The following is a 24,367-nucleotide window of genomic DNA, read 5'->3' on the forward strand; positions in this document are numbered from 1 at the left end:
TGAGCAATGCATCATTAACATCCATTGGTGTTCCTTATGAGTTGAGCCAAGTCAGTGTTCTCTTTCTCAGAAGGATACAGTTCAATAGATTATTGTGCTGTGATGTAACATGCGTGTTTAAAGATGACAATGTATCAGGATTGGTGTTGATAAGGTCAAAACGGATTTGGGGAAAAACTGATTTTCAAGATGCATCATCCCCCACTAAGTTAAATTAACACTATTAAAAAAACAAAGCATACACCGGTGGGGGGCGGTGGGCAAGTAATTGAGGTGGCATACTCGGTGGATGTCTGTACACACTACACATTAACACTGGTATCGCCAACTACCGCGGCAAGCCTAGCTCCCAGTAAACATAGTTTACTTACTGTACATTGTCCTTTCACACACAAAAACTAAGTCCTGTTATATCCTAAACTAAGTCCTTATAAACTTTTAGTCCTGTGGCGGAGTTTGTGAGAGTGAATCAGTGTGGGCGTGGCATCACTCATCCACACTCTGATTGTCAGAAGACCACGTGTGAGAGAAAAAGAGAAAAAGCGAGAGAGGGAGAGAAGGAGAGAGAAAGAGAGCAAGTCCAGTGATGGAGATTTGGACAAAAGAGAGATACCTGAAGCAGTGTATGGTCATGTGCAGAGTGTGTGCCGCAAAACTTTGTTGGTTATTTCCATGCAAAATTTATGAAAATTACCAGGATTTCAGAATAGTTTAGGTTAATCCGTTGTAATATGACAGCAATATATCAAAGGAGGCTTAATATGAATTAATATAGCTATGGATAATAATGCATTTTGCTTACCTAATCAATAAGAAAGGAGAAAACTGTTGCCAAGGGATGTGACTGACATGCACCCACTTGTTCAGTGCTAATTAGGGCTGGGCGATTAATCTTCGAATGAATGATGTAGGACGATTTCAAAAAATTAAAAATAGATTTAAAAAAGAAAAAATATTTTTTTATTTGATTTTTTTCAAGAGTCACATTTTATTTTACAAAAAGTGATGTTTGGTGAAAGTTAGATTTGCACTTTATTAATCCCAATAGGAAAATTCATTCTTGTTTGATGATCAAGAGGCACCTTTTATTTGTTTTAAGTGAAGTTTGGTGAAAAAGCAAGTTATTGCACTATTAATCCCAATAGGGACATTAATCTTTGTTTGATCAAGAGTAACCTTTTATATTATATATATATATTTTTGTATCCACTTTTTCTTTTTTCTTTTTCTCCCATCCCAATTTTTTTCATGTTTCCAATTCTCCCCTCCCTGTCTTGAACGTTGCTCGCATATGCCTCCCACTGGTCGGCTGTAGGGAGGATAGAAGCCTTGCATCACGTGTCCCCTCCGGTACACGAGGAGGCAGCCTGTCACATCTTTTCACCTGCCAGCGCGGACTCTCATTGGCGAGGTGTAACGTGTGGGAGGCTCACACTACCCTTGCCATTTCCTGTCTCTGCTGTGCAGGCGTCCCGCAACCGACCTGTAGGAGTTGCCGTCCACAACGTCCAGATTACCACCCATCGACTTCCACCCGCTATCTCTGCCAATGAGTTAGTATGACGGCTGGCCCAAGCCGGAGGCAATGCTGACACCCGAATTCGAGACCGGAGTCTCTTGCATTGGTGACAAGTGCAATCTCTGCTGCGCCACCCAGCCGCCTCTTATATATATATATATATATATTATTATAATTTTTGTAAGTGAAGATTGGTGAAAGTTAGGTTTGCACTTCAATCCCAATAGGGAAATTCATCTTGGTTTGATTATTTTGTGTCAAATAAAAACAAAGGTTATTTGAATGATTTCCTTGGCGTTTCTAGTTTAACACTTTGATTGCCTAAGGCTAAATTCATGATATACCATAGGTTGCCAGCTCTATTTGTCTATGGATAAGTTCCCCTTCTTTGCAGGGCTATAACTTTTTAAATTCTATTGCTAAATTGCCATTATTAGGGCCCATTCAATGTCCTATATGTATTGTTCAGGGTGTATGAACGTTAAACTTTTTCATTCACATATTCATACTAAAATATGATCTAAAGTATAAGTATGTTTTCATCTCTTTCTGCAGCTTTCTCCAGAACGTGATTTATAGCCCCAAATGCATTATATTGATGATCAAATACATTTGATAGCAATCGGCGCGATATAAAAAAATCCAACTGGACGGACTTCTGGAAGTTACTACACGTCATCTGATGTTGACCGGATGGGCGAGGGGGCGTTTATAATTCCGTGGGCAGCGTTATACCATTCATCTAATGTGGGTCAAATGTTCATCATAGCAGTTAGTGTCGAACACGGAACTATTACACGCTAAAACTCACCCCAGTCTCCGTGGGCCGTTGGGCGATCAGCGTGGGGTAGACAGTTTTCCATTATGGGATGTAAAAATATCCGGTCCATTTCCAGCTTGTATAATAGTATATACGTCCAAATCATGTTGTTTATCGAGTTATTGGCAACGGATCGCTATGTATTGTGACGAGCTAGAGTGCCGGAACCTATACCGAGTGCCCGGAAGTAATATGAGTGAACAGCACATCGTCCAAGTAACTTCCTGTTTGGCGATTGCGCCGATCGGCCACCAGATGGCGCTCTTGAACCGCTAGAGGGTTCAGTGGGGCTTTTTGGTGGGTCTCAGGCCAGCGGATGGGAAATATGAATCCGATCACAGATTTTTGAAATATTGATATCAAAGACGAGTTACGGCGTCTTCGGCAACTTGAGCATGGCGGGGAAGGACGCCTAAACTCGTCTTCTGGCAGTTAAAGTGTTAAGAGAAAAAAAACGATTCAAATCGTAAATCGGATAAAAAAATAAAAGATTTGACAAAAGATAGTCAGTTGTCTATTGTTACACTCGAGTGTTTCACATAGCCAGTCCACTCTCCACACTACATCACCGCTGTGCCAGCAGAGGAGATAACTCCAGGTTGCTAGTTGCACACTGGAGGTGCTTCCTTGCACGGAATAATTTTTCTTTATGCCATATTTCTTTGTGAAGCTTAGCCAAACTTCCACCATGGTCCAGACCAGTCTCTCTGCTTTGCTAATGCAACCAGTGATGTTAACGTGAGGTCCTTGCAACAGGTCCTGGAAATGTAGAAATATGTGCATGCTTTCTATTTGACATACACCACCCATCCATCAAACCCCCCAAGTCACCCAAATTGACATGAAAAAAAGAGACATACAGAAAAGTGAGCCACCATTTGCATCCCTGCCCACAGAAAATAACGGATAAAAAGAAGAATAAGATAAATTATTATTAGGGATGTCCGATATTATCGGCCTACCGATATTATCGGCCGATATCGGCATTAAAATGTGATATCGGAAAATATCGGTATCGGTTTTCAATTTTTTTTTTTACATTTCTATAACCTTTATTTACCCAGGCAAGCAAGTAAGAACAAATTCTGATTTTATTTATTGTCAAAAGTATGCATAATGTTGTGTTAATTCCACAACAAGAGATATGTAATGTTAATTACCTGAAATTATTCCATTTTTTGGGGGGGGAAACGCTGCATATCGGTATCGGTTGATATCGGTATCGGAAATTAAGAGTTGGACAATATCGGTATCGGTAAAAAAGCCAATATCGAGCATCCCTAATTATTATATGCACAAAAATGATGTTATTCCTCGTCTTGTACAATATCTTGGTTATAGCAAATGTAATACATTTTTTATAATAATAATAAATAAACTCTAAAGTGTTAACTCATTGGCTGCCACGCTGGGAACGGGATATGACTATGTGCTGCCATGCATTAAACCAATAGAGTCGCTCACCTTGTTTGTAGGGCTATAACTATATATATATTATAGCTATGGATGCAATACTATGGCCCATTTGACATCGAGTATCTATCGTTCAAGATGTGAAAAAGGAATAATCTTTCCATCCATACATTCCCGTTTTATACCGTGGTGAATATAAGTATGGTTTTAGAGCGGTTTAGGGTAATTCCTGGGAGGCTAGTAATAGGCTGCGACGCATTTTATACTTAATCCATTGGCATTTCGTCCCTATACACGCTACAATAAAAAATTCAAATGCATATGATCGGTATATTATGTTCCATCATGAATGTATGAAAGGGGGGGGGGGGGTCGTTTCTGATTAATTGATTGTCAATAACGGCATTCGTTAGTTACTAATCGTTAGTACAACAGCATACTAGGGCTGCAACGATTAGTCGACATAATCGACGACGTCGATCATAAAAACTCATCGACGCAGAATGTTTGCGTCGATTAGTCATTAAAAATATATATATATTTTTTTTTTGCACCATCTATCTTTGTGAAAGTGGCTTCTCAGCTCTGGTCCAGCTGAAGACAAAGCAGAGGAACAGATTGGACATTGAGCATGACCTCGAGTTGCTGTGTCTACCATCACCCCAGACTTTGAGACTCTTGTCAGGAGCAAACAACATCCCCAGTTATCCCATTAGTTCCCTGGGATGTTAAGCTAAGAAGTCTGCTATATATTTTTTTTAGTTATTTAAACACTTCCACTTTAATTTGTATTATTTAATTTATTTATCTTGTTATGAGTGATTGTTGTATTGTTCAAATACATTTTGATTGAAAGTTGCTTAAGATCCAAATTCAAATGTTTCATGAGTCATTATTTTAATTTGCTATGGGATCATCATGTTGTTAAGTTAACTGTTAAGGCAGAGGGACTGGACAACAGGGTGACATTCACAGGTGTGCAGACTTGAGCATGTGAGGTAAAACATGCATTGGAGAAGGAGCCATGCCCACAGGAAGCAGAGATTGAGGGTGTGACAAAAATAATCGTTAGATTAGTCGACTAATCGAAAAAATTATCGACAGATTAGTCGATTACCAAAATAATCGTTAGTTGCAGCCCTACAGCATACGCTGACCAGGGTGATGGCTATGAAAACAAGGCACAATCAAGCTGAAATTGACGTTAAATTGCTCTTACCTGTGGCCGGTGAGATTTCACAAAGAATATTCCAATTATTTGATTGCCATCTGGTAGATCGTATGTCCATTTGGGCCACGACATAACCAGTGATGCACGATATATCGGCCGCCGATATAATATCGGCCGATATGGCCGTTTTTTTAAACATCGTATCGGCCCGATATCAAGATAGATATAAAAATATATATATATATATATTTGGCCTTAAATAGTTTCAAAATATCAGTAATTTTTTTTTTTTTTTTAATCTTTTCCCCCCTCCTTTCTCCCATCCCAATGTTAGTCGTTATGCCAATTCCCAATCCCCTTCCTGGTCGCTGCACACCTACCCCCTATGGTCGGTCTGGGAGAGTGGAGGCTATCACATGCTTCCTCCGACACATGTGTAGCCAATCAACCGCTTCTTTTCACCTGGCAGCGCGGACTCTCACTGAGAGGGTGTAACGTGTGGAAGGATCACACTACGCCCCTTAGATCCTTTCCTCGCTGAGCAGGCGCCCCGACCGAACTGTAGGAGTCGCTGTTTACAACGATGACCAGGACCAACCCACCAGCTTTCCCACCCCTAACACTGCCAATTGTGTTAGTATGAACGACCAGCCAAGCTGGTAGCAATGCCGAGAGCTGGGCTCGAACCCAGCATCTCCTGCACTAGTGGCGAGCGCCTTGCCCACTGCGCCACTTAGCCGCCAATATCAGTCATTTCTGAAAATAAGTTACAAAAGTAAAAAGAAAATGCGTTTTGGAAAATGGCTCTTTATTTGATTATCATAAAAAAGTGTTTTTTATACAGAGATATCGACATCGGTAAATATCGGTATCGGCCAGAACAGCAATATTAATATCGGTATCGGCCACAATGTTCACATCGGTGCATCACTAGACATAACCCACCACAGCATAATGAATCAGGGGTCCCGAAAACTATTCAATGCGATCGGGTAAAGCCCTCGGTCCAGGCTACTAGAAAAGTCCGCCCGGAGGAATTTCATCTACGCACAGCCACACACAGTCTCAAAGGGAGTGCAACATCGGCCGCATAACACAAGGCGGCAGTATTGGACTTTTGTGATCTCGGACTCATTCCCTATGGTTACACAGGCTCCCTGGATGGATAACGATTGGAAATAGCGAATAAAAGAAATAACCCTCAAATAACGTATATATACACGTGGTTGGCGTTCAACGATTGGCAGACAAACACGTATAAAATCGCTGTTGGCAGGGAATGAGTTAACAGGCTTTATAAAGATCAAATAGCTTCACAACAGGCCATGCAGGTGCAGCATAACATTTAGCCAACAATTTTTTATAAATCGATTAGGTGCCGATTAGTCAATTAGTTGTTGCAGCCATAATTCAAACAAACTCTTATTTTACATTAGATTCGTTCAAACGTGATTTTGAATAAAGTGACGTCTGTAATCTTGACTGACCCGACAGTATGTGGTGCTATGTGAAAAACACCCTGAAAATGGGAACAGGGAGTGCCAGGTTTAATGATGGTTACATAATAGTTTAATGACACCATAATAACACGTCTTAATGACTAACTGCATATCAAAGCAATACAACCAGTCATATTGCACCCGTTTATACTAATTGATACCAAAGGTGGTCTTTTATAGATACGGAGCCCTTTTTTCCCCCCCGAGTGACGTTAATTAACTTGATGAAAAACAGGGTGGTCCACAGGTCCCGGGCTATTCTCTGGAAGTATATGACGCCAAGGACCTCTAGAGTCCTCGAGAGTCCATTGAAAAATAGGAAATGTAAGCTAGTAGTTTAATGGTCTAAACTTTGTGATACATGCTGTCGCCTTAGCTTGGACAATATTCTGCCAAATGCGTCGCAGAATTTCCCCCCTCCTTTGAACATTTGAAAACTAGACTGTGGCATTTTTCATAGTGTACCTACCAGGTGATATGGGTCGGCTGGAGCTGGGAGAAGGGGAGTAGGGGATGGGACTGGACACGGTCCTCGCTCGCAGACCTTGTGCAGACATCTCATTGAAGTACCTGGGGGGGGGGGGGGGACAGCTCAGGTAAAAAAAAAAATCAAACACTTTTTTTTTTTTTTTTTTTTTTTTTTAACTAATGGCATTAAAGTTCCTTGACTTAGTTGACCTTAAAACAGCAGAGATAGTTTTTAAAGCTAGAAGTTATCAACTGCCAAGTAACTTACAAATTTTGTTTAAAGAACGAGAGGTGAGGTATAATTAAGAAGAGCACTCAATTTCAAACAGCCTAGAGCTCGAACCACACTTAAAAGTATGTCTGTGTCAGTTAAAGGAGTGAAACTCTGGAACAATCTACCGGATGAAATAAAAAACAGCAGGAGTATTTTTAAGTTTAAAAATATGTTTAAAAACAGGGTTCTAGAATCTTAGTCAAATTGAACCTAGAATCTGTTTTCTCTACCATGTAACTCGGGTATTGCAGATTAAGTATTGATTTTCCTATGGTGGCTTAATGTTCTTTTCGGGAACGGTTTTTGTTGATTGTTGATTTTTTAGTTTGTTTGTTTTATTTTGCAAACTACAAACTTTTTTTGAATTAGGGGTAGGTTGTTCTATAAGCCATTTGGCTTCAAACCTATCCTTTTCGCTTGTTTATTTAAAAACATTTAAATTTTTTTTGTTATTGTTTATTTATTTGTAAACATTCGAAATCAAGAATTCATTCATTACCTTCTCATTTTCAAAATCAATAACTTTATAGCATAACTTCATATTCATATTAATTCAACGAATAACCATATTGGTCCGGCTTGAGATCTTTCGGAAGAGACAACATAATTGCAGATTTGCAGTTGTATATAGTTGATCCAAATTGTTAAAACATCAGGAATTATATAAGCTCCTCTGTCCAAAATGTCACTGGAAGGATACAATTCACTTTTAAATGCTGTTTTTTTAAGCATCTTCTTGGCCTGCTTGCCAGCTAGAGCATCACACGCGAATAAATGAGGAAAAGCAGTTGGAGCGTGCGAGACAGCAACCAGTCAGATTTTATTAAAACAGAACAAACAAAACTATTTCTTGATTCAGAACAATTTGATCATGGATGAACAAAACATTCAATGCGAATGGTTGATTTGAATTTCAATGACTTTTTAAGCACCTTGTTAACAAATTGGCTGTTTTCAAGGAATTTCAGGCTGTAACTTATTATAATTTTTTTTAATCAAGCACTTTAACACTTTGAATGCCATCCACGAGTTTGTGTTTTACTGTATACACGATGGATCAATCAAATGAGCGATTTTTTGGAATGCCGATCGGGAATTGGAATAAACCATTTGGATACCATCTGATCTCAGGTAAGGAATCTATGTTATCAGTATTAGGATAATCAGACTCGTTTTCACAGAGATATAAGCTTTTATGTGATTATGTTGATATGCTGTTTGACTCTGCTCGCGGTCAGGAAATAGGAGACTAGATTTTCGGCTTGCCGCGTGCGTACACACTATCGATAATCTAACGTTTATTTGAAAACGATTCATGACATGGCCGAACAATGACAACGTTCTAGAATATTCCAGTAAAAGGCGATTATCATGGAATGTGTTGTTTTTTCCGTGAAATCAAGTGATTTTCAAAATGCCATGACAATGTTGACTGGAAAATGAGTCTTTGATAAGCGACGGGCAGATTAGACACATAGCCATAATTTAAAACCTAGATTAGGCGATATTAACGTTAACATTGGAGTGGATGTGGGCATTCAAGGGACTAATAATGAATTAACCTTGGGCAGTCAAAGTGTTAAGGAACTTGTGCGAACCCTGTCCGTCTTTATCTCTGAATGCACATAAGACTGGAGTTTGTAGAGCGTGAGAATTGCATAGCCTACAAAACGGACTTGTACGGTCTGAAGGCTTTATATGAAAATAAAAAAGGTAAACTCAGCCACTTTAGGTAGTAGCGAGAGAACAAACAAGTGGTTTATTAAGTTGTTAATATATGTGGATACTCTATTCAAGTTAAAACCTTAGATTAAAGTTATGTGAACCCATTATAATAAAATAGATGACGGTGTCTGAATCCCTCTAGCGGCAAAATAAATGACTACAGACTCTTGTGGACTTTAACTTGTAAAAGTGTCAGTGATGCACGGATTGGGTGTCTGGTGCAACTGGTGTGGGTTTTGACAGCATCAGGCTACCACTGATTGAATTTACAAGGTCACTCCAGTCGGGTGATGTCAGGGTGTGCAGTCTAGACATTGGGGTTTAGCTGGTGCATAGATCGTCCACTGCCAATATTATACAGGTGGTCAATCATAAATACATTTTCCCAGATGATGATTAACACACACAAACCGTCCTTTCCAATGCAGTGTTGCATTGTCCGCCTCAACTACCACAGATAATCGAATCTATCAACCTGTTAGCGTTGTCTCTTGCCCGCCTCAACTACCATAGATAATCTATCAACCTTACCCGTTAGCGTCGAGTCTCTTGCCCGCCTCAACCACCACAGATAATCCATCAGCCTGTTAGCGTTGTGTCTCTTGACCGCCTCAACCACCACAGATAATCCATCAGCCTGCTAGCGTTGCGTCTCTTGACCGCCTCAACCACCACAGATAATCCATCAGCCTGTTAGCGTTGCGTCTCTTGACCGCCTCAACCACCACAGATAATCCATCAGCCCGTTAGCGTTTGCCCTGCCGTCTCAATCACCACAGATAATCCATCAGCCTGTTGGCGGTGCGTCTCTTGCCCGTCTCAATCACCACAGATACACTACCGTTCAAAAGTTTGGGGTCACCCCGACAATTTTGTACTTTCCATGAAAACTCACTTTTATTTATCAAATGAGTTGCAAAATGAATAGAAGATATAGTCAAGACATTGACAAGGTTGGAAATAATGATTTTTATTTGAAATAATAATTTTGTCCTTCAAACTTTGCTTTAGTCAAAGAATGCTCCATTTGCAGCAACTACAGCATTGCAGACCTTTGGCATTCTAGCTGTTAATTTGTTGAGGGAATCTGAAGAGATTTCACCCCACGCTTCCTGAAGCACCTCTCACAAGTTGGATTGGCTTGAAGTGCCTTCTTGCGGTCAAGCTGCTCCCACAACAGCTCAATGGGGTTGAGATCTGGTGATTGCGCTGGCCACTCCATTACAGAATACCAGCTGCCTGCCTCTTCCCTAAATAAGTTCTTGCATAATTTGGAGGTGTGCTTTGAGTCATTGTCCTGTTGGAGGAAATTGGCTCCAATCAAGCACCTTCCACGGGGTATGGGGGATGGCGTTGCAAAATTGAGCGATAGCCTTCCTTATTCAAAATCCCTTTTATCTTGTACAAATCTCCCACTTGACCAGCACCAAGGCAGCCCCAGACCATCACATTACCTCCACCATGCTTGACAGATGACGTCAGGCACTCTTCCCGCATCGTTTCACTTGTTCTGCGTCTCACAAATGTTCTTCTGTGTGATCTAAACACCTCAAACTATGATTAGTCTGTCCATAACACTTTTTTTTCAATCTTCTTCTGTCAAATGTCTGTGTTCTTTTGCCCATATTAATCTTTTCCTTTTATTGGCCAGTCTCAGATATGACTTTTTCTTTGCCACTCTGCCTAGAAGGCCAGCACCCCAGAGTCGCCTCTTCACTGTAGACGTCGACACTGGTGTTTTGCGGGTACCACTTAATGAAGCTGCCAGTTCAGGACTTGTGAGGCGTCGATTTCTCAAACTAGAGACTCTAATGTACTTGTCTTCTTGCTCAGTTGTGCCACTTCCCTTTCTACTCTGGTTAGAGCCTGTTTGTGCTGTTCTCTGAAGGGAGTAGTACACACCCCCGTTGTAGGAAATGTCCCCGTTTCTTGGCAATTTCTCACATGTAAAAGCCTTAATTTCTAAGAACAAGAATAGACTGTCAAGTTTTATATGAAAGTTCTCTTTTTCTGGCTATTTTGAGAGTATAATCAAACCCACAAATGTGATGCTCCAGATACTCAACTAGCTCAAAGGAAGGCCAGTTTTATAGCTTCTCTAACCAGCAAAACTGTTTTCAGCTGTGCTAACGTAGTTGCAGAAGGGTTTTCTAATCATCCATTAGCTACTAATGGACTAGGGGTGTAACGGTACACAAAAACCACGGTACGGTACGTACCTCGGTTTTGAAGTCAAGGTTCGGTACGGGTTTTCGGTACAGTGGGGGAAAGTTTGGCTGTCCATGTTCCACTCAGGGGTGATGTAGTGTGCAGTAACTAATTGTACTTGTAGGGCTGTCAACGAATATTCTATATTGAAATTAATAATGTTAGTGTTGTCCTGCCTTCTCAATCACCACAATTACCACCCCAGGTGGTAAGAGCCGGCAACTGCACCTCCTCATCCATCACGCTCAACATAGGGGCCCCCCAGGGCTGTGTTCTGAGCCCCCTCCTCTACTCCCTGTACACACATGACTGCGTAGCACAGCGGAACAACAACACCATCATCAAATTTGCTGATGACACAGTAGTGGTGGGCCTGATCTCTGCCAACGACGAAAGGGCCTACCTGGAAGAGGTAGAGAACCTGTCACAGTGGTGTCAGGAGAACTGCCTCTCCCTGAACGTCAGCAAAACAAAAGAGATGATTGTGGACTTCAGGAGGTCGGGGGTCAAGGACTACAGCCCCCTCAGCATCGACGGGGCACCAGTTGAGAGAGTGAACAGTTTCAAGTACCTCGGAGCCCACATATCCGAGGACTTGACATGGACCACACACATTGACAGTGTTGTGAAGAAGGCACGACAACGCCTCTACTTCCTCAGGCGCCTAAGGAAGTTCCAAGTCAGTCAGAAGATCCTTAGGAACTTCTACTCATGTACAATAGAGAGCATCCTGACCGGCAACATCACCTCCTGGTTTGGGAATAGCACTGCACAAGACCGTAGCAGACTACAAAGAGTGACACGTTCAGCCGAACGCACAATTAGAGGGGGGCTTCCCACCCTCCAGAACATTTACAACAAGCGGTGCAAGGGGAAGGCTAAGAGAATTATTAAGGACTCGAGCCACCCGAACAACTGCCTCTTTGAACTGCTGCGGTCAGGCAAGCGATACCGGAGTCTTATGGCGAGCACAGAAAGACTCAGAAGGAGCTTCTATCCCCAGGCCATCAGGCTGCTAAACGAACAATGAATGAACACTACACAACAACAACCACCAAACGCACATAGCACACACATCCACACGCACACACTCACTTTAAACAAACACACTGTAGCACCCACTCCACACACTTTATAGCACACACCCACTTTAAACAAACACACTGTAGCACCCACTCCCCACACTTTATATTTATGGATGAAGGATTGCACTACAACTCGTACACCTTACTGTAAATTGTACCTAAAATTGTACCTCATCCCATTTCTGCTTTGCACTAGATAGTACTGTACATTAGTACACTGCATAGTATTGTGTATTGTATATTATATGGTAACTCAGAACATTGTACATATGTCTAATTGTCTATACCGAACACTGTGACCTCATTTTCTTCTTCTAAATTCATGCTATATTATGTTATTATGTTATTTGATACTATCTTGTCTAGCACAGTCTCTGGAGCGTAACAGTAAGAAGCATTTTGTATGAAAGTATTCTGTACTTCTGTATGACAACTATTAAAGAACTTAAAGAACTTGAACACAAGAACATAATAAATGTGCATGTATACAATACATCACATGTAAACACAAAGCAGAATAGTCTACATGATAGTAAAAGTGTATAATACAGGGTAATACAGTAATTTTGCAGTTGGGACCCGACTACAGAAAGCAGCAACATTCTTCTTGTAAAAAAAATGAAAAATATGTTATCGCATCGCAAATCGCAATCGCAATATCCGTCAGAATAATCGCAATTAGATTATTTCCCAAAATCGTGCAGCCCTAAACAGCAGCAGAGCACTTGGACCGCAGCTGTCTCATGTTGCAGAGAACTTGTGAGCGAGTTGGGGCGGGCTTGCATGGAGAGAGAGAGAGAGGAGATGTAAATACTGGCACACAAAGCTTTACAAAGTATTTGTATTTTAATGCAATCAAACTATAAACAGCATTGTCCCATCCTATATCTCTTTGAACATATATCGATATACCTTAAAAAGTTGATATACTGCCCAGCCCTACCTCCACCTGTCATAGTCCCATCTCCAGACTGGACTTAGTCTCAGATAGTGGTCTATAAAGGGGATAGGGTGGGAAATTAGTACCATCCATTCTAACAAGCAGGAAACCGCACAGAACCACGGTGCTAGCTACGCATGTGTCAGAGAAAGGAGGGAGTGAGTGAGTGATCCCAATCATGGTGGCGGTCCTGCACACCATGAGGAAGTTCCGTTTCCTTCCCAGTACGCAATGTCATCTCTCCACTCACTCTTAAAATCTCCCTCTATCCATCCTTCTCCCCCCCCCCCCCCCCATCTCTAATAATCCCCCCCTCCATCCATCCATCCATCCATCCATCCTTTACCTCTCGTCGTCCATCTCCAGACTGGACTCGCTCTCGGACAGCTGTTTGCAGAGGGCCTCGCGACGCTCCATCTCTCTCTGGAGCTTCCTCTGCAGGCGGATGTTCTCCTCCCTCATGTGTCGCTCCTCCTCTATGTACTGGGCTCGCTTCTCTGTGTCTGGAGGACGAGGAGGAGGAGAAGGTCATCACAGGGAACGGTTGAGCAGAGCTGCTACTAATGAATATTTAAGTCCTCGATTCGTCCAGGGATTATTTCATCAATTAACCCCAAGAAAACACGCCAGACATTTACATTAGTTTACTTGTGTTTTATTTGTTTTATTTTTCCCCATGAATGCACACCGAATTTGAGCTAAAGCGGTGGTCAAGTTCAAGTGTTTATTATTAGTCACAACAAAATACAGAATACTTTATGATGAAATGCTTGTTTCTGAATGAGCCCCTGAGAGTGTGCTAGCCTACATACAGTATAAAGAAAGTAAGTAAAAAAGGTCATTAAGAAGTAAGTAAAAAGTAAGTAAAGTCAATATACAATACAAGTAAAGTCAATATACAATACAGAGTAAAATGAGTAACAGTGAGGTACAATGCAGAGGTACAAAACTTAGGGTAGGGTGCAAATGAGGTATGAATGTAGTGCACATTTCTTAACACATTGCGTGCCACGCCCCTTCCGGGAAATTAGGTCTAGATTGCCACCGCTTTAATCAATGGGAGGACGGGGATATTGGCGAACGCTTAAACTATATCTTAAATTATGGCTATGGGTCTAATACACCCGTCGCTTATCAATAACTTGCTTGCAGTCAACATGTACAAAACGGATTGTTTTTTCATCTGTACATTTCCGTTTTATACGGTTTTGAATACGAGTATAGTTTGAGATTTCTAGTAATTCCAGAGAAAGACACGATAAAAGTGTGTTAAAGTGTCTAAAGTGAGTAAAGTGAGTGGTAAGGTGAGTGTTTGTTTAAAGTGTGTGTACATGTGGACAGGGAGCAAAATTGGACCCCGCCACCCGCCATTTGCGGGCAGTTTTTACATTTGGCATGTGCCACTGAGAGGTCTGCCCGCCGTGTGACGGGTACCTTATAGTCATGTAAAAAAAACACGACAGTCGCAGTGTTTGGCAACCCCGTCTCTCACGGCGCGTCATCTCGTTGGCTTGTTTACCAACGTGACATCCGCGACACGCTCTTCTTCTGCTCTGTCTCTGCTCTCGCATGAGGGCATGCTGAATAGGGCCCAGCTGCAGCGCCGGAGAATCCATCTCGTTGGCTTGTTTACCAACGTGACATCCGCGACACGCTCTTCTTCTGCTCTGTCTCTGCTCTCGCATGAGGGCACGCTGAATAGGGCCCAGCTGCAGCGCCGGAGAATCCTTGCATGCTGAATGTAGAGTTTAAGGTCCAGCTGCAGCGCCGGAGAATCCTTGCTGGAGCTGGAGGCTACTCGAGTATACACACAGACAGTGGAGCTGTTTGCAGATAGCGAGCATTTTGACTTGTTGCGTGGTGGCGATGTTTTGCAGATAATACAACTACAAGTATGATTATATAATATATATATTTTATTAAAAAAAAAAAAATTTTATATAAAATACATTTATTTATTTTTTTAATCAAAAAAAATTTGGCAGGTAAGAAATATGCTTGGCGGGTAGATTCTTCCCATCTACCCGCCACTGGCCGGTGAGTCAAAAAGTTAATTTCGCTCCCTGCATGTGGATGTGTGTGCAGTAGATTGTAGATGGGTTGTTACATAGTGTCATTGAGCATCCTGATGGCCTGGGGATAGAAGCTCCTTCTGAGTCTCTCTGTACTGGCCATGAGACTCCGGTAGCGCTTGCCTGACCGCAGCAGTTCAAAGAGGCAGTTGTTTGGGTGACTAGTCTTTGATTATTCTCTTAGCCTTGGCCCTGCAACACTTGTTATAAATGTCCTGGAGAGTGGGAAGCCCACCTCCAATTGTGCGCTCGGCTGAACGGGCCACTCTCTGTAGTCTACTGCGGTCTTGGGCGGTGCTATTCCCAAACCAGGAGGTGATGTTGCCAGTCATGATGCTCTCTATTGTGCACAAGTAGAAGTTCTTGAGGATCTTCTGACTCACTTTGAACTTCCTTAGGCGCCTACGGAAGTAGAGGCGTTGCCGTGCCTTCTTCACTACACTGTCAATGTGTGTGGTCCATGTCAAGTCCTCGAATATGTGGACTCCGAGGTACTTAAAACTGTTCACTCTCTCGACCGGTGCCCCATCGATGCTGAGGGGGCTGTAGTCCCTGGACCCCGACCTCCTAAAGTCCACAATCATCTCTTTCGCTTTGCTAACGTTCAGGGAGATGCTGTTCTCCCGACACCATCGCACCAAGTCCTCTACCTCTTCCAGGTAGGCCCTCTCGTCGTTTGCAGAGCCCACCACGACGTCAGCAAACTTGATAATTGTGTTGTTGTTCCGCTTTGCCACACAGTCATGCGTGTACAGCGAGTAGAGGAGGGGGCTCAGAACACAGCCCTGGGTTGAGAGTGATGGATGAGGAGGTGCAGTTGCCTGCTCTCACCACCTGGGGTCTTCCTGTCAGGAAGTCCAAGACCCATTGGCAGAGGTCATAGTTCAAGCCCAGGTCCCTGAGGTTGGCTACGAGTTTGGAGGAGACTGGTATTGAATGCTGAGCTTTAGTCGATGAATAGCATTCTCAGCACATGGGCTATGGCGTCCTCCGTGGACTTGTTGGGGCGATATGCAAATTGCAGGGGGTCCAAGGTGTTGGGGAGGGAGGAACAGATGTAGCCCTTCACTAGCTTCTAGGGGTGGAAATGTTCACAAAATCGACTGTTCGGTTCGTATCACAGTTTTAGGTTTACGGTTTTCGGTTCGGTTTATGTGGTTTTTTTTATTTATTTTTTTAAATAAATAAATAATAATAATTTTTTTTGCCACTGAGCTCATTCAGCACCTTCTTGAGATCAAATGTACTAAAAATCAACAAATGAACAAAGGGCAGATGATTTACAGGGTTTTTTGTAGATAAAGTACTGAATTCTGCCACACGGACACATGCAATTTGAAATATGAATATAGAATATCAGGCATATAAATTACCTTATTATGGCCAAGTCATACATCTATAGATCGGGCCAAATCTCCACTTTCCAATTGCAGAGTTAAATCTGGATTTAGTACCACCAGGTGCCCGTTACAGGGCAGGAAAGACTGAATGAAATCTACTGTAAGCACAGTCACTTTTGTATAATGTCCATAGCTCCGTCATTTTTTACCGGATTGCAACGTGTTTTTTCTTTTCGACTTTCACAGAAGGTAAAAAAAACGATATACGTTGTATTTTATGGCAATAATGTTCAGGTTTGTTCGACCCATGAATCATGATCTTCACGTCAATATTTTTTGTTCACGTCAAGCGGCTGCAGCTGGTGTGAGCTGGGTAGTGTAATTTTATGAAATTTCGACGTCCATCGAAAGCCCTGGGTCTCCCCTTTCTTAGGACTACAACGATTTCATGACACCGTCATTTCCTCGTGTCTAAATCATCCGGTTTCCAATGCAATGCACGGCGCAAAGCTCATATTTTGCTAATAACACTTAATCATTGCTAAACAAACGTAGTGCTGAAAATATACACCGACTTGTTTTGATAGGGTTAGGGTCTTTACTCTTGGCTACATTTGAAAAAGAAACACATCATCACTTAATACGGACTTTGTGACGTGAAATAAATCTGGTACGGGGCCGATCGGGCTTAAGTTGGTAACTGCCACCAATAAAATGTTTCGAAGCATCGATACACTATGTTTTTAAATTGATTATATTTTTGTAATTTATTCGATTGCCGATTTATCGTGTCGAAGAAAATGTCACAATATATCACAACTACAGCAAAACCAAACAAAAACTATATTCAATTGAAAACACATTGACCTTCCGTCATCTGTTAACAATACTGCACAAATAACGTCATAATCCCCTCCCCTGCCGTTGGTCAACAGGTGGTGCAGTGAGTGTACAGTAATATTTTGGTTCCTATTCAAACAGACAAAGTATCCACACAGTGAAAGTGGGTCATGGCTGGTTTCTAATACCACAGCGGGTTATGAGGTAACCGAGTCCATGATTTCATCAGCCTGGTAGCAACAAAGCGTCTGGTCCTCTTTTGCCTCTGGCTGCCACCTTAACAGGGAGCAAGCAAGGGCTGATGGCTGGAGTGACACCTCCCTCTAGTGGCTAAAACATGGTATGGTCAGAGTGGACACAGAGTGCTATGGTCAGTGTTGGGCTTAGGTATCCGTTCTCAGCTCAGACTCCCTAGATCTAGACTTGGGTAGGGTTAGGTATGGAAATTCAATACTTTTATTTGATCTACTCGAATTGCTTCAATACTCTATAATGATAAGTAATTCAATACCAAATTTAGAAAATAATTCGATGAGGATTCGCAGGAGGCTGCGGTCCATCAGGGCCAAAACCGCTGCGCCAACAGGACGGGACCCCCCCGCCCCTCCTGAAAAAACAATAATAAAAAAAGAATGGGTGGCCGGGTAGCGCAGCGGACTAAGTGTCTGTCTACCACCGCATATATACTGGTATCGAATCCAGCTGTCAGTGGTGCCTCCGGCTTGGCCAGTCGTCATACTGACACAATTGGCAGTGTCAGCGGGAGGGAAGCCGATGGGTGGTATTCTGGTCGTTGTAAACAGCGACTCCTACAGGTCTGTCAGGGCGCCTGCACAGCGAGGAAGGGATCTGGGTGAGGTAGTGTGCCCTCCCACACGTTACACTCACCCAATGAGAGTCCTCGCTGCCAGGTGAAAAGAGGCTGCTGGCTGTCTTCTATGTATCGGAGGAAGCATTTGATAGACTTCAGGGCTCCCTAGACCGGCAAGTAGGGGGCAAATGCGCGCAACGATGAAGAAGGGGAGGGGGGTATTGGCATAACGACTAAATTGGGATGGGAGGAAAATACAAGAAAAATAGGAGAAAAAGTGGATAACAAAATAAAATAAAACAATAATTATATATAAAAATATTTGTTTGCTTTAATCACAGTAACGTTGGCGATGGGAATGGGTCTGAGCTTGCAAAAGGGCAAATACCGCCGCCTACGCCTTCCAGCCGGTATTGCACTCCATTAGAAATGGTGTAGTTTATTTTCTGGGCCGATCTGAGCCGTGCGGGCGGGGTTTAAATACTCCGGCAGGACGAGCGTTTACAACGTTACATCTGCGATGCTGGACAATGTGGGACGGACCTCCATGAGCAATGTTCCCCCTAAGGTGCGCCCGTGCGCGCACGCACATGGCAAAACGCTCCCGCGCACATCTGAAATCTGTCGCGCACAGAAACGTTTGTGTAAAATATGCATGTAGTTAAATTGACTGGTGCATTGCACCGAATACTACGGTAACCCGTTGCATGTGACGTTACCAAGAGAAGCCTCGCTTTTAGTGCTTTGTGGGTGGCACTACTGCGCGCTCACACAGACACACACAACAGAGCAGGAAGCGGACAGATCCGACCAGCATCGCTGGCTCCTCACAATGCAAACGCGAAAATGTACATTACATATTAACTGCAGAGAAAATTCCCAATTTATCGTCCCGGTCGAGACTAATTGGAAGCGGAGTGCAACGCATGCAAAGCTTGACCATATGTTTCTGTGTCTAATAAAAGTGGTGGCGATCTCAAAGCTCACATGGACACAGAAAAACATTACAAACAAAGCAGTGCGAGGCAAGAGTTTGATGGCAAAGTTGACCGAATTGATTGAAGCATGCAGCTATACAGAGAGAAAGAAAATAATTGAAAACTATTTTGATGCCTCAAAATGATGTTTTGGTTTGATAAGATGCTTGTTATGATACAATCATTCTAAGGATTATGTGTGTAATAAATTAGTTTAGTACACTAATTGCAACAAATCTGAAACTGCATAGTTTGTGAGGTTACTGTTTTATAATTTACATTACATTGAAAAGATACAAAGATATATATTTTTAAGCTGGATTTTCTAATACAGAAGAGGTATTTAGAACATTACTTCATATTTTTCTTGTTATTTATTTTGTCCAGTAATACTTTACTTTAGGCATAATACAGCATGTTGAGTAACTTTGGTTATAGAGAGATATTATTTTGTTATATAAAATAATAAAAACAATAATTTTATATCCATACAGAGGAGGCATACTTTAAATATATTATAATGATAAGGCATCTTTGAGTAAACTTTGAGTATCATTAAGTATCTTGAGGCTGAAGGCAGTGTCCTCTTTAAAAAAAAATCACAATATGGTCACCCTTGAAGTCGCATTATGATTCACTTAATAAAATAATGACGAGTCAGCCTCCTAAAAAGACAAAAGTTAGTGACACGACTCACACCGCCGCCGCCAAAGTAAGGACTTTGCTCTGTATCGTCAATCAATGGTCAAATAAATATTTGATTAAGGAATATAATATGCCTTTTTGTATTATTTCTCGTGTATCAGCAAAATTTGTATATTTTTATGTTAGACATTGAGGGAAATTAAGATTCTCAGATTTTTTACAAACCGCCGCTTATCAACTAACCGGTTAATCGGCAGGTGATTTATGTTGCTCAGTAGTTGCTGATGTCTGCTCAGGAGGTTTGAGTGTTTGCTCAGACCGAACAAAAATTAGAGGGAACATTGTCCATGAGCAGTATTTGGAATGGCGATCAGATAATTGGATTATTTCTTTTGCATTACATCAGAGACCAGGTAAGGACTCTATATATCCAATCTTGCGTTGATCCGATATTTCTTTCTACAGCGATCGAAGCAGTCTGTGTGTGGCTGTTTACCGTTGGGTGCGGTGGGGGGGCGAGCGCCCCGCTACGAGGGCCATTTCATGTATGCACGAGGAAGGATAATAATCTAGCGTTTATTTCAGGAAGATTCAATAATCAGGCGAAAAATGACAACGTGTTTAGTGTATTCCACTAAAATGCTATTATCGCGTCTTTTCCTGGGATTACTAAGAATCACCAAAACTATACTCATTCAAAACGGTATAAAACAGAAATGTACGGATAAAAAAACAATCTGTTTTGTGCATGTTGACTGGAAGCAACTCACTGACAATCGACGGGTGTATTAGACCCATAGCTATAATATAAGATATATTTTAAGCACTCGCAAATCTTGCGGTCTCCCCATTGATTAAAGCGATGGCGTTGAGTTAAAGGACATCTCTTTGAAATAAATTATATTTTACAGTTTTTTTCCTGATTTATTTTAAACAAATTATTATTTTGTATTACCGGTATTTAACTATTTAATTATTATTTAGTTATTGCACTGCACTGGCAGTTGAACTGCATTGACCTGAACTGAAAAAAAGAAACCTCATAACTGAACTGGCACTGAACTACACTGGCACTGTTTGCAGATGTATTGTTATTAAAGTTAGTTAAAAACATAATTTTGTAATGTTTTTTTTTGTTAAATCCAAAGGAAAAAATATAAAATCAGAGAAATCCGAAAACCGGAAAATTTTAAACAGAGAAATACGAAAACAGGAAAATTCATATCCGAAAAGATAAAACAGATTTCATAGGGCCCTAGTTAAGGTGAGTTAATAAATTCACTCTGAAATTCTGCTCCGCTCTGATAAACTGACTCTTTGTTCAGAGCGTCCAGTGTGCACTCTTGAGCCCTCAGAATTTCCGAACAACTTGAGTGCGCTCGCTCTGACACTGGTTGTAAATAGTTATGAGTGTTGTATGTGCCTCCCTGTATTGTAAATAGTTCATATGTGTGTTGTCACTGTCACTACCTTATGTATAATTGTAAATAAGTAAATGTATGTGTTGTAAATAAATAGTTAATATTTATTTACCTAATTTATGTGCAATCGTTTCAATTCAGCTCAGTGTAGAGAAATGCACCGATACTAACAACCGTCTATGACAACACTGTTGACGCCACGTATCCGTGACACACGCGCCCCGTGACAACACTAGTAGTTTTGGGGGGGCCTACCACCCCCCCTGAAACAAATCCTAGGGGAAACACTGACTTCATTCTAATTAGTGTATATAATTGTATAATTGACCACATCTGCCCAGTTGCACAGCCCTGGCCTATTCCTACTTTATTTTTTTACTTAAAATTGTACTATATCTATCTATTGAGCTATATTTAACTTAGTTTATATTACACATAATTCTATTCAACCTCTTATACAGTCGTACAGCCCTGGCCTATATTTTATTTCATAAATATATTATTCTATTGTGCTTAACTTACTCCACCACTTTATTGTATTATCTGTCTGTTAATGTCTGTCCACTAATGTCGCACCAGTAACATCCAAAGCAAATTCCTTGTATGTGTAAAGTATACTTGGCAATAAAGAACTTTCTGATTCCGATTCTGATTAATCTTCAAGTGTCAGTGAGTCAATAAGCAAACAAGTTTGTTCCAAGATACAACATTTCCTCTGTTCAACCACAATCATCAAAAATGTAACAAAGCCTCCGATTGGCTCACACTAGGGCTGGGCGATATGACCAAAATATATCACAAGATTTTCCTTAGTTTTGACGGTATAGCGGTTTGTGACAGTCTTCCAGTACAAGTTACATTGTGGTACGAGATCTTTTTTTTGTCCCGTTCTTTTTAAATACTGCTGCAAGGAATCTACCGTAATTCCTCTAATAGTAACCCCGGCTTGTATTTGTTTCAACTGTAGCGGGTACCAGGCTTGTATTAGGAGGAGGCCTGTATAAGAGGGAGGCCTATATTTCAAATTTTCAAACGGATCATAATGAATAAATCAACATTTTGTGTCAGTTTGAACCCAGTAAAATGTACTGGGTTCATTTATTGAAACCAAGTACTGTATGAAATAGTAAACAGTGCAATTACAGGTGGTCACTGGTCATTTCAACGTTTTCAAAGTGAAATCAAGTAACTAGCTCAGTATGCAGCTCAGTATATTAGTAACCCGGCTTGTATTAGGAGGCCGGCTTATAATTGCTTAGCTCAAGAGCGCACCCGGCCATTAATAGAGACCCGGCTTGTATTTGAGACCCGGTTACTATTAGAGGAATTACGGTATTTCTGATTAACTTAAACATATACAGTTTATATATATATAATTTTATATAATTGTATCAATATATATATATATATATCATGGACGATGGTATAGTAAAAACCCATACTTTTGTATGGATCCATGACGGTATACCTCCCAGCCCTAGCTGACACAACACACATAACTCAGCAAAGTAAGGCGTCAAAAAAAGTATAGTTTGGTTAAAAGTATCGAATCCCAGGTATTGGTATCGAAGATTTTCAAATGATAGCCAGCCCTAAACTTGGGATTGGCTAAAATGGAGTAAATTTAGGCTTTTTAGAGTAAAAGAAACTGGATCCTTGTATGAAGTCAAGGAACTGGTTATGTGTGAAGACCTAGGCTGAAAGGAAACCTAAAGCTACATTGAGAACGGAGGCTAAACTTGAAAATACAGATTATATTATTCCACACAGCTGTGTACAACCTGATTCTGTTGCCTTTATTCTACTTAGTGTAATTACTTAAGTGGCGCTTGCACATTCTTGTTGCGATACTTAACAGTCTGTACTACCTGCTGTGCCACTTCAGTCTTGTGCACTGTGCCACTTTACAGCCTCGAAAACCGTGTTTGTGGTTTATAATTGGTGGTCATTGTACCACGTGTGTCTATAGTATATATACTGTGGAACTCTTAAAAGTTGCTGCCTCTGCACCATTGTCAAGGAGACAAATTTCCTGTACATTGATTTCATTCCTTAAATAAAGTCAGTCTGGGTACACAGGTTTTCTGATTGAGCAGTAATGTCACCAGGGAGGGAGGCAAGGGCTTAGAACAACAATATATTAATCTAAATGGATTACAGGGCAAAGAGTAAAAAAAAAATAGATCATGGACAGAATATGGAAAAGGATATAGTATCAGCCCTAGAGTTGAAAGGATTCCTTCCGTGAATAACTCTTGTTTTGCCTCGCGGCCTGATTTAACCCACAGCGCACTGTGTGTCACGATTATTACTGTTGCACAACACACTCCCACTGTGGATAATAGGAAGATAGAGAAAATAGCAATGAGCAAAGAGAGACCGGCTATAGAAAACGTCAGAAATTGTCAAAGGTTTGGGATCATTTCAAGCTGAGAGGAAAGGTTAAACTCTGTACAGTGTGTCTATTGAAAAATCAAACTAGCCTACACAATAGCACTACGTCAATGCTTCAGCATCTCAGCAGAAAGCATCCAGTCCACAGAGCGGAGCAGACACCAGGTAACGTTGTCATTAGCATTTAACATAAATATATAATGTTATGATTGCTAGTTGAAATGATGGCTAGTAAAGAATGTACGTTAACGTTAATTATGGCTACATGGTGGCAATATGGTGGCTAGTTATTATGTTAAGATATCAAAGTTGCTCACAAAAATAACTTTCAATCAAAAGTTATTTCTTATCCGATTATTTGATTAATCGATGGAATAACAGGTAGAATACACGATTATTAAAATAATCGATAGCTGCACCCTTATCAACTCTCCCATTAATGATCTTTTAGATTTACAGTAGAAAGTAACAAGGTTATTGATGCTACTTTGCCTCAAACACTGAACAAGAATACAAAGTGTCATGACGTTAAATGCAAAGCTCATGGATTGAACTGGCCTAAGCGCCGTGCGAGTGACAGACACTGCCGGTCTATAGGTGCTTTGCACTTATAAAGACCCCAGCAAATTAAAGTTATGTGCTAACCAGGGTGGTCTGTGCAACATCCCCGAATTTGCAACTGCATGGGGCTTAATTAAAACGATGCACAGACATGGGCGATTAGCAGGTGGAGGTTGCCCCGTGC

At 41.2% G+C, this 24,367-nt stretch overlaps 1 protein-coding gene across 1 annotated transcript in view; it reads right to left on the bottom strand.

The window, feature by feature from the left end:
* The window catches only part of LOC311234184 (coiled-coil domain-containing protein 6-like), a 73,154-nt gene that overhangs the window by 20,920 nt on the left and 27,867 nt on the right, over positions 1–24,367 (bottom strand). The window contains exons 6-7 of the mRNA XM_084321306.1: positions 13,469–13,625; positions 6,892–6,992 (exon numbers count right to left, since the gene is read on the bottom strand). Coding sequence (XP_084177432.1) covers positions 6,892–6,992; positions 13,469–13,625 — 258 coding nt within the window. The remainder of the gene's footprint in view (positions 1–6,891; positions 6,993–13,468; positions 13,626–24,367) is intronic.

This window comes from Notolepis coatsorum, assembly GCF_963971535.1.
Source record: "Notolepis coatsorum genome assembly, chromosome: 9".
Classification (NCBI taxonomy): domain Eukaryota; kingdom Metazoa; phylum Chordata; class Actinopteri; order Aulopiformes; family Paralepididae; genus Notolepis; species Notolepis coatsorum.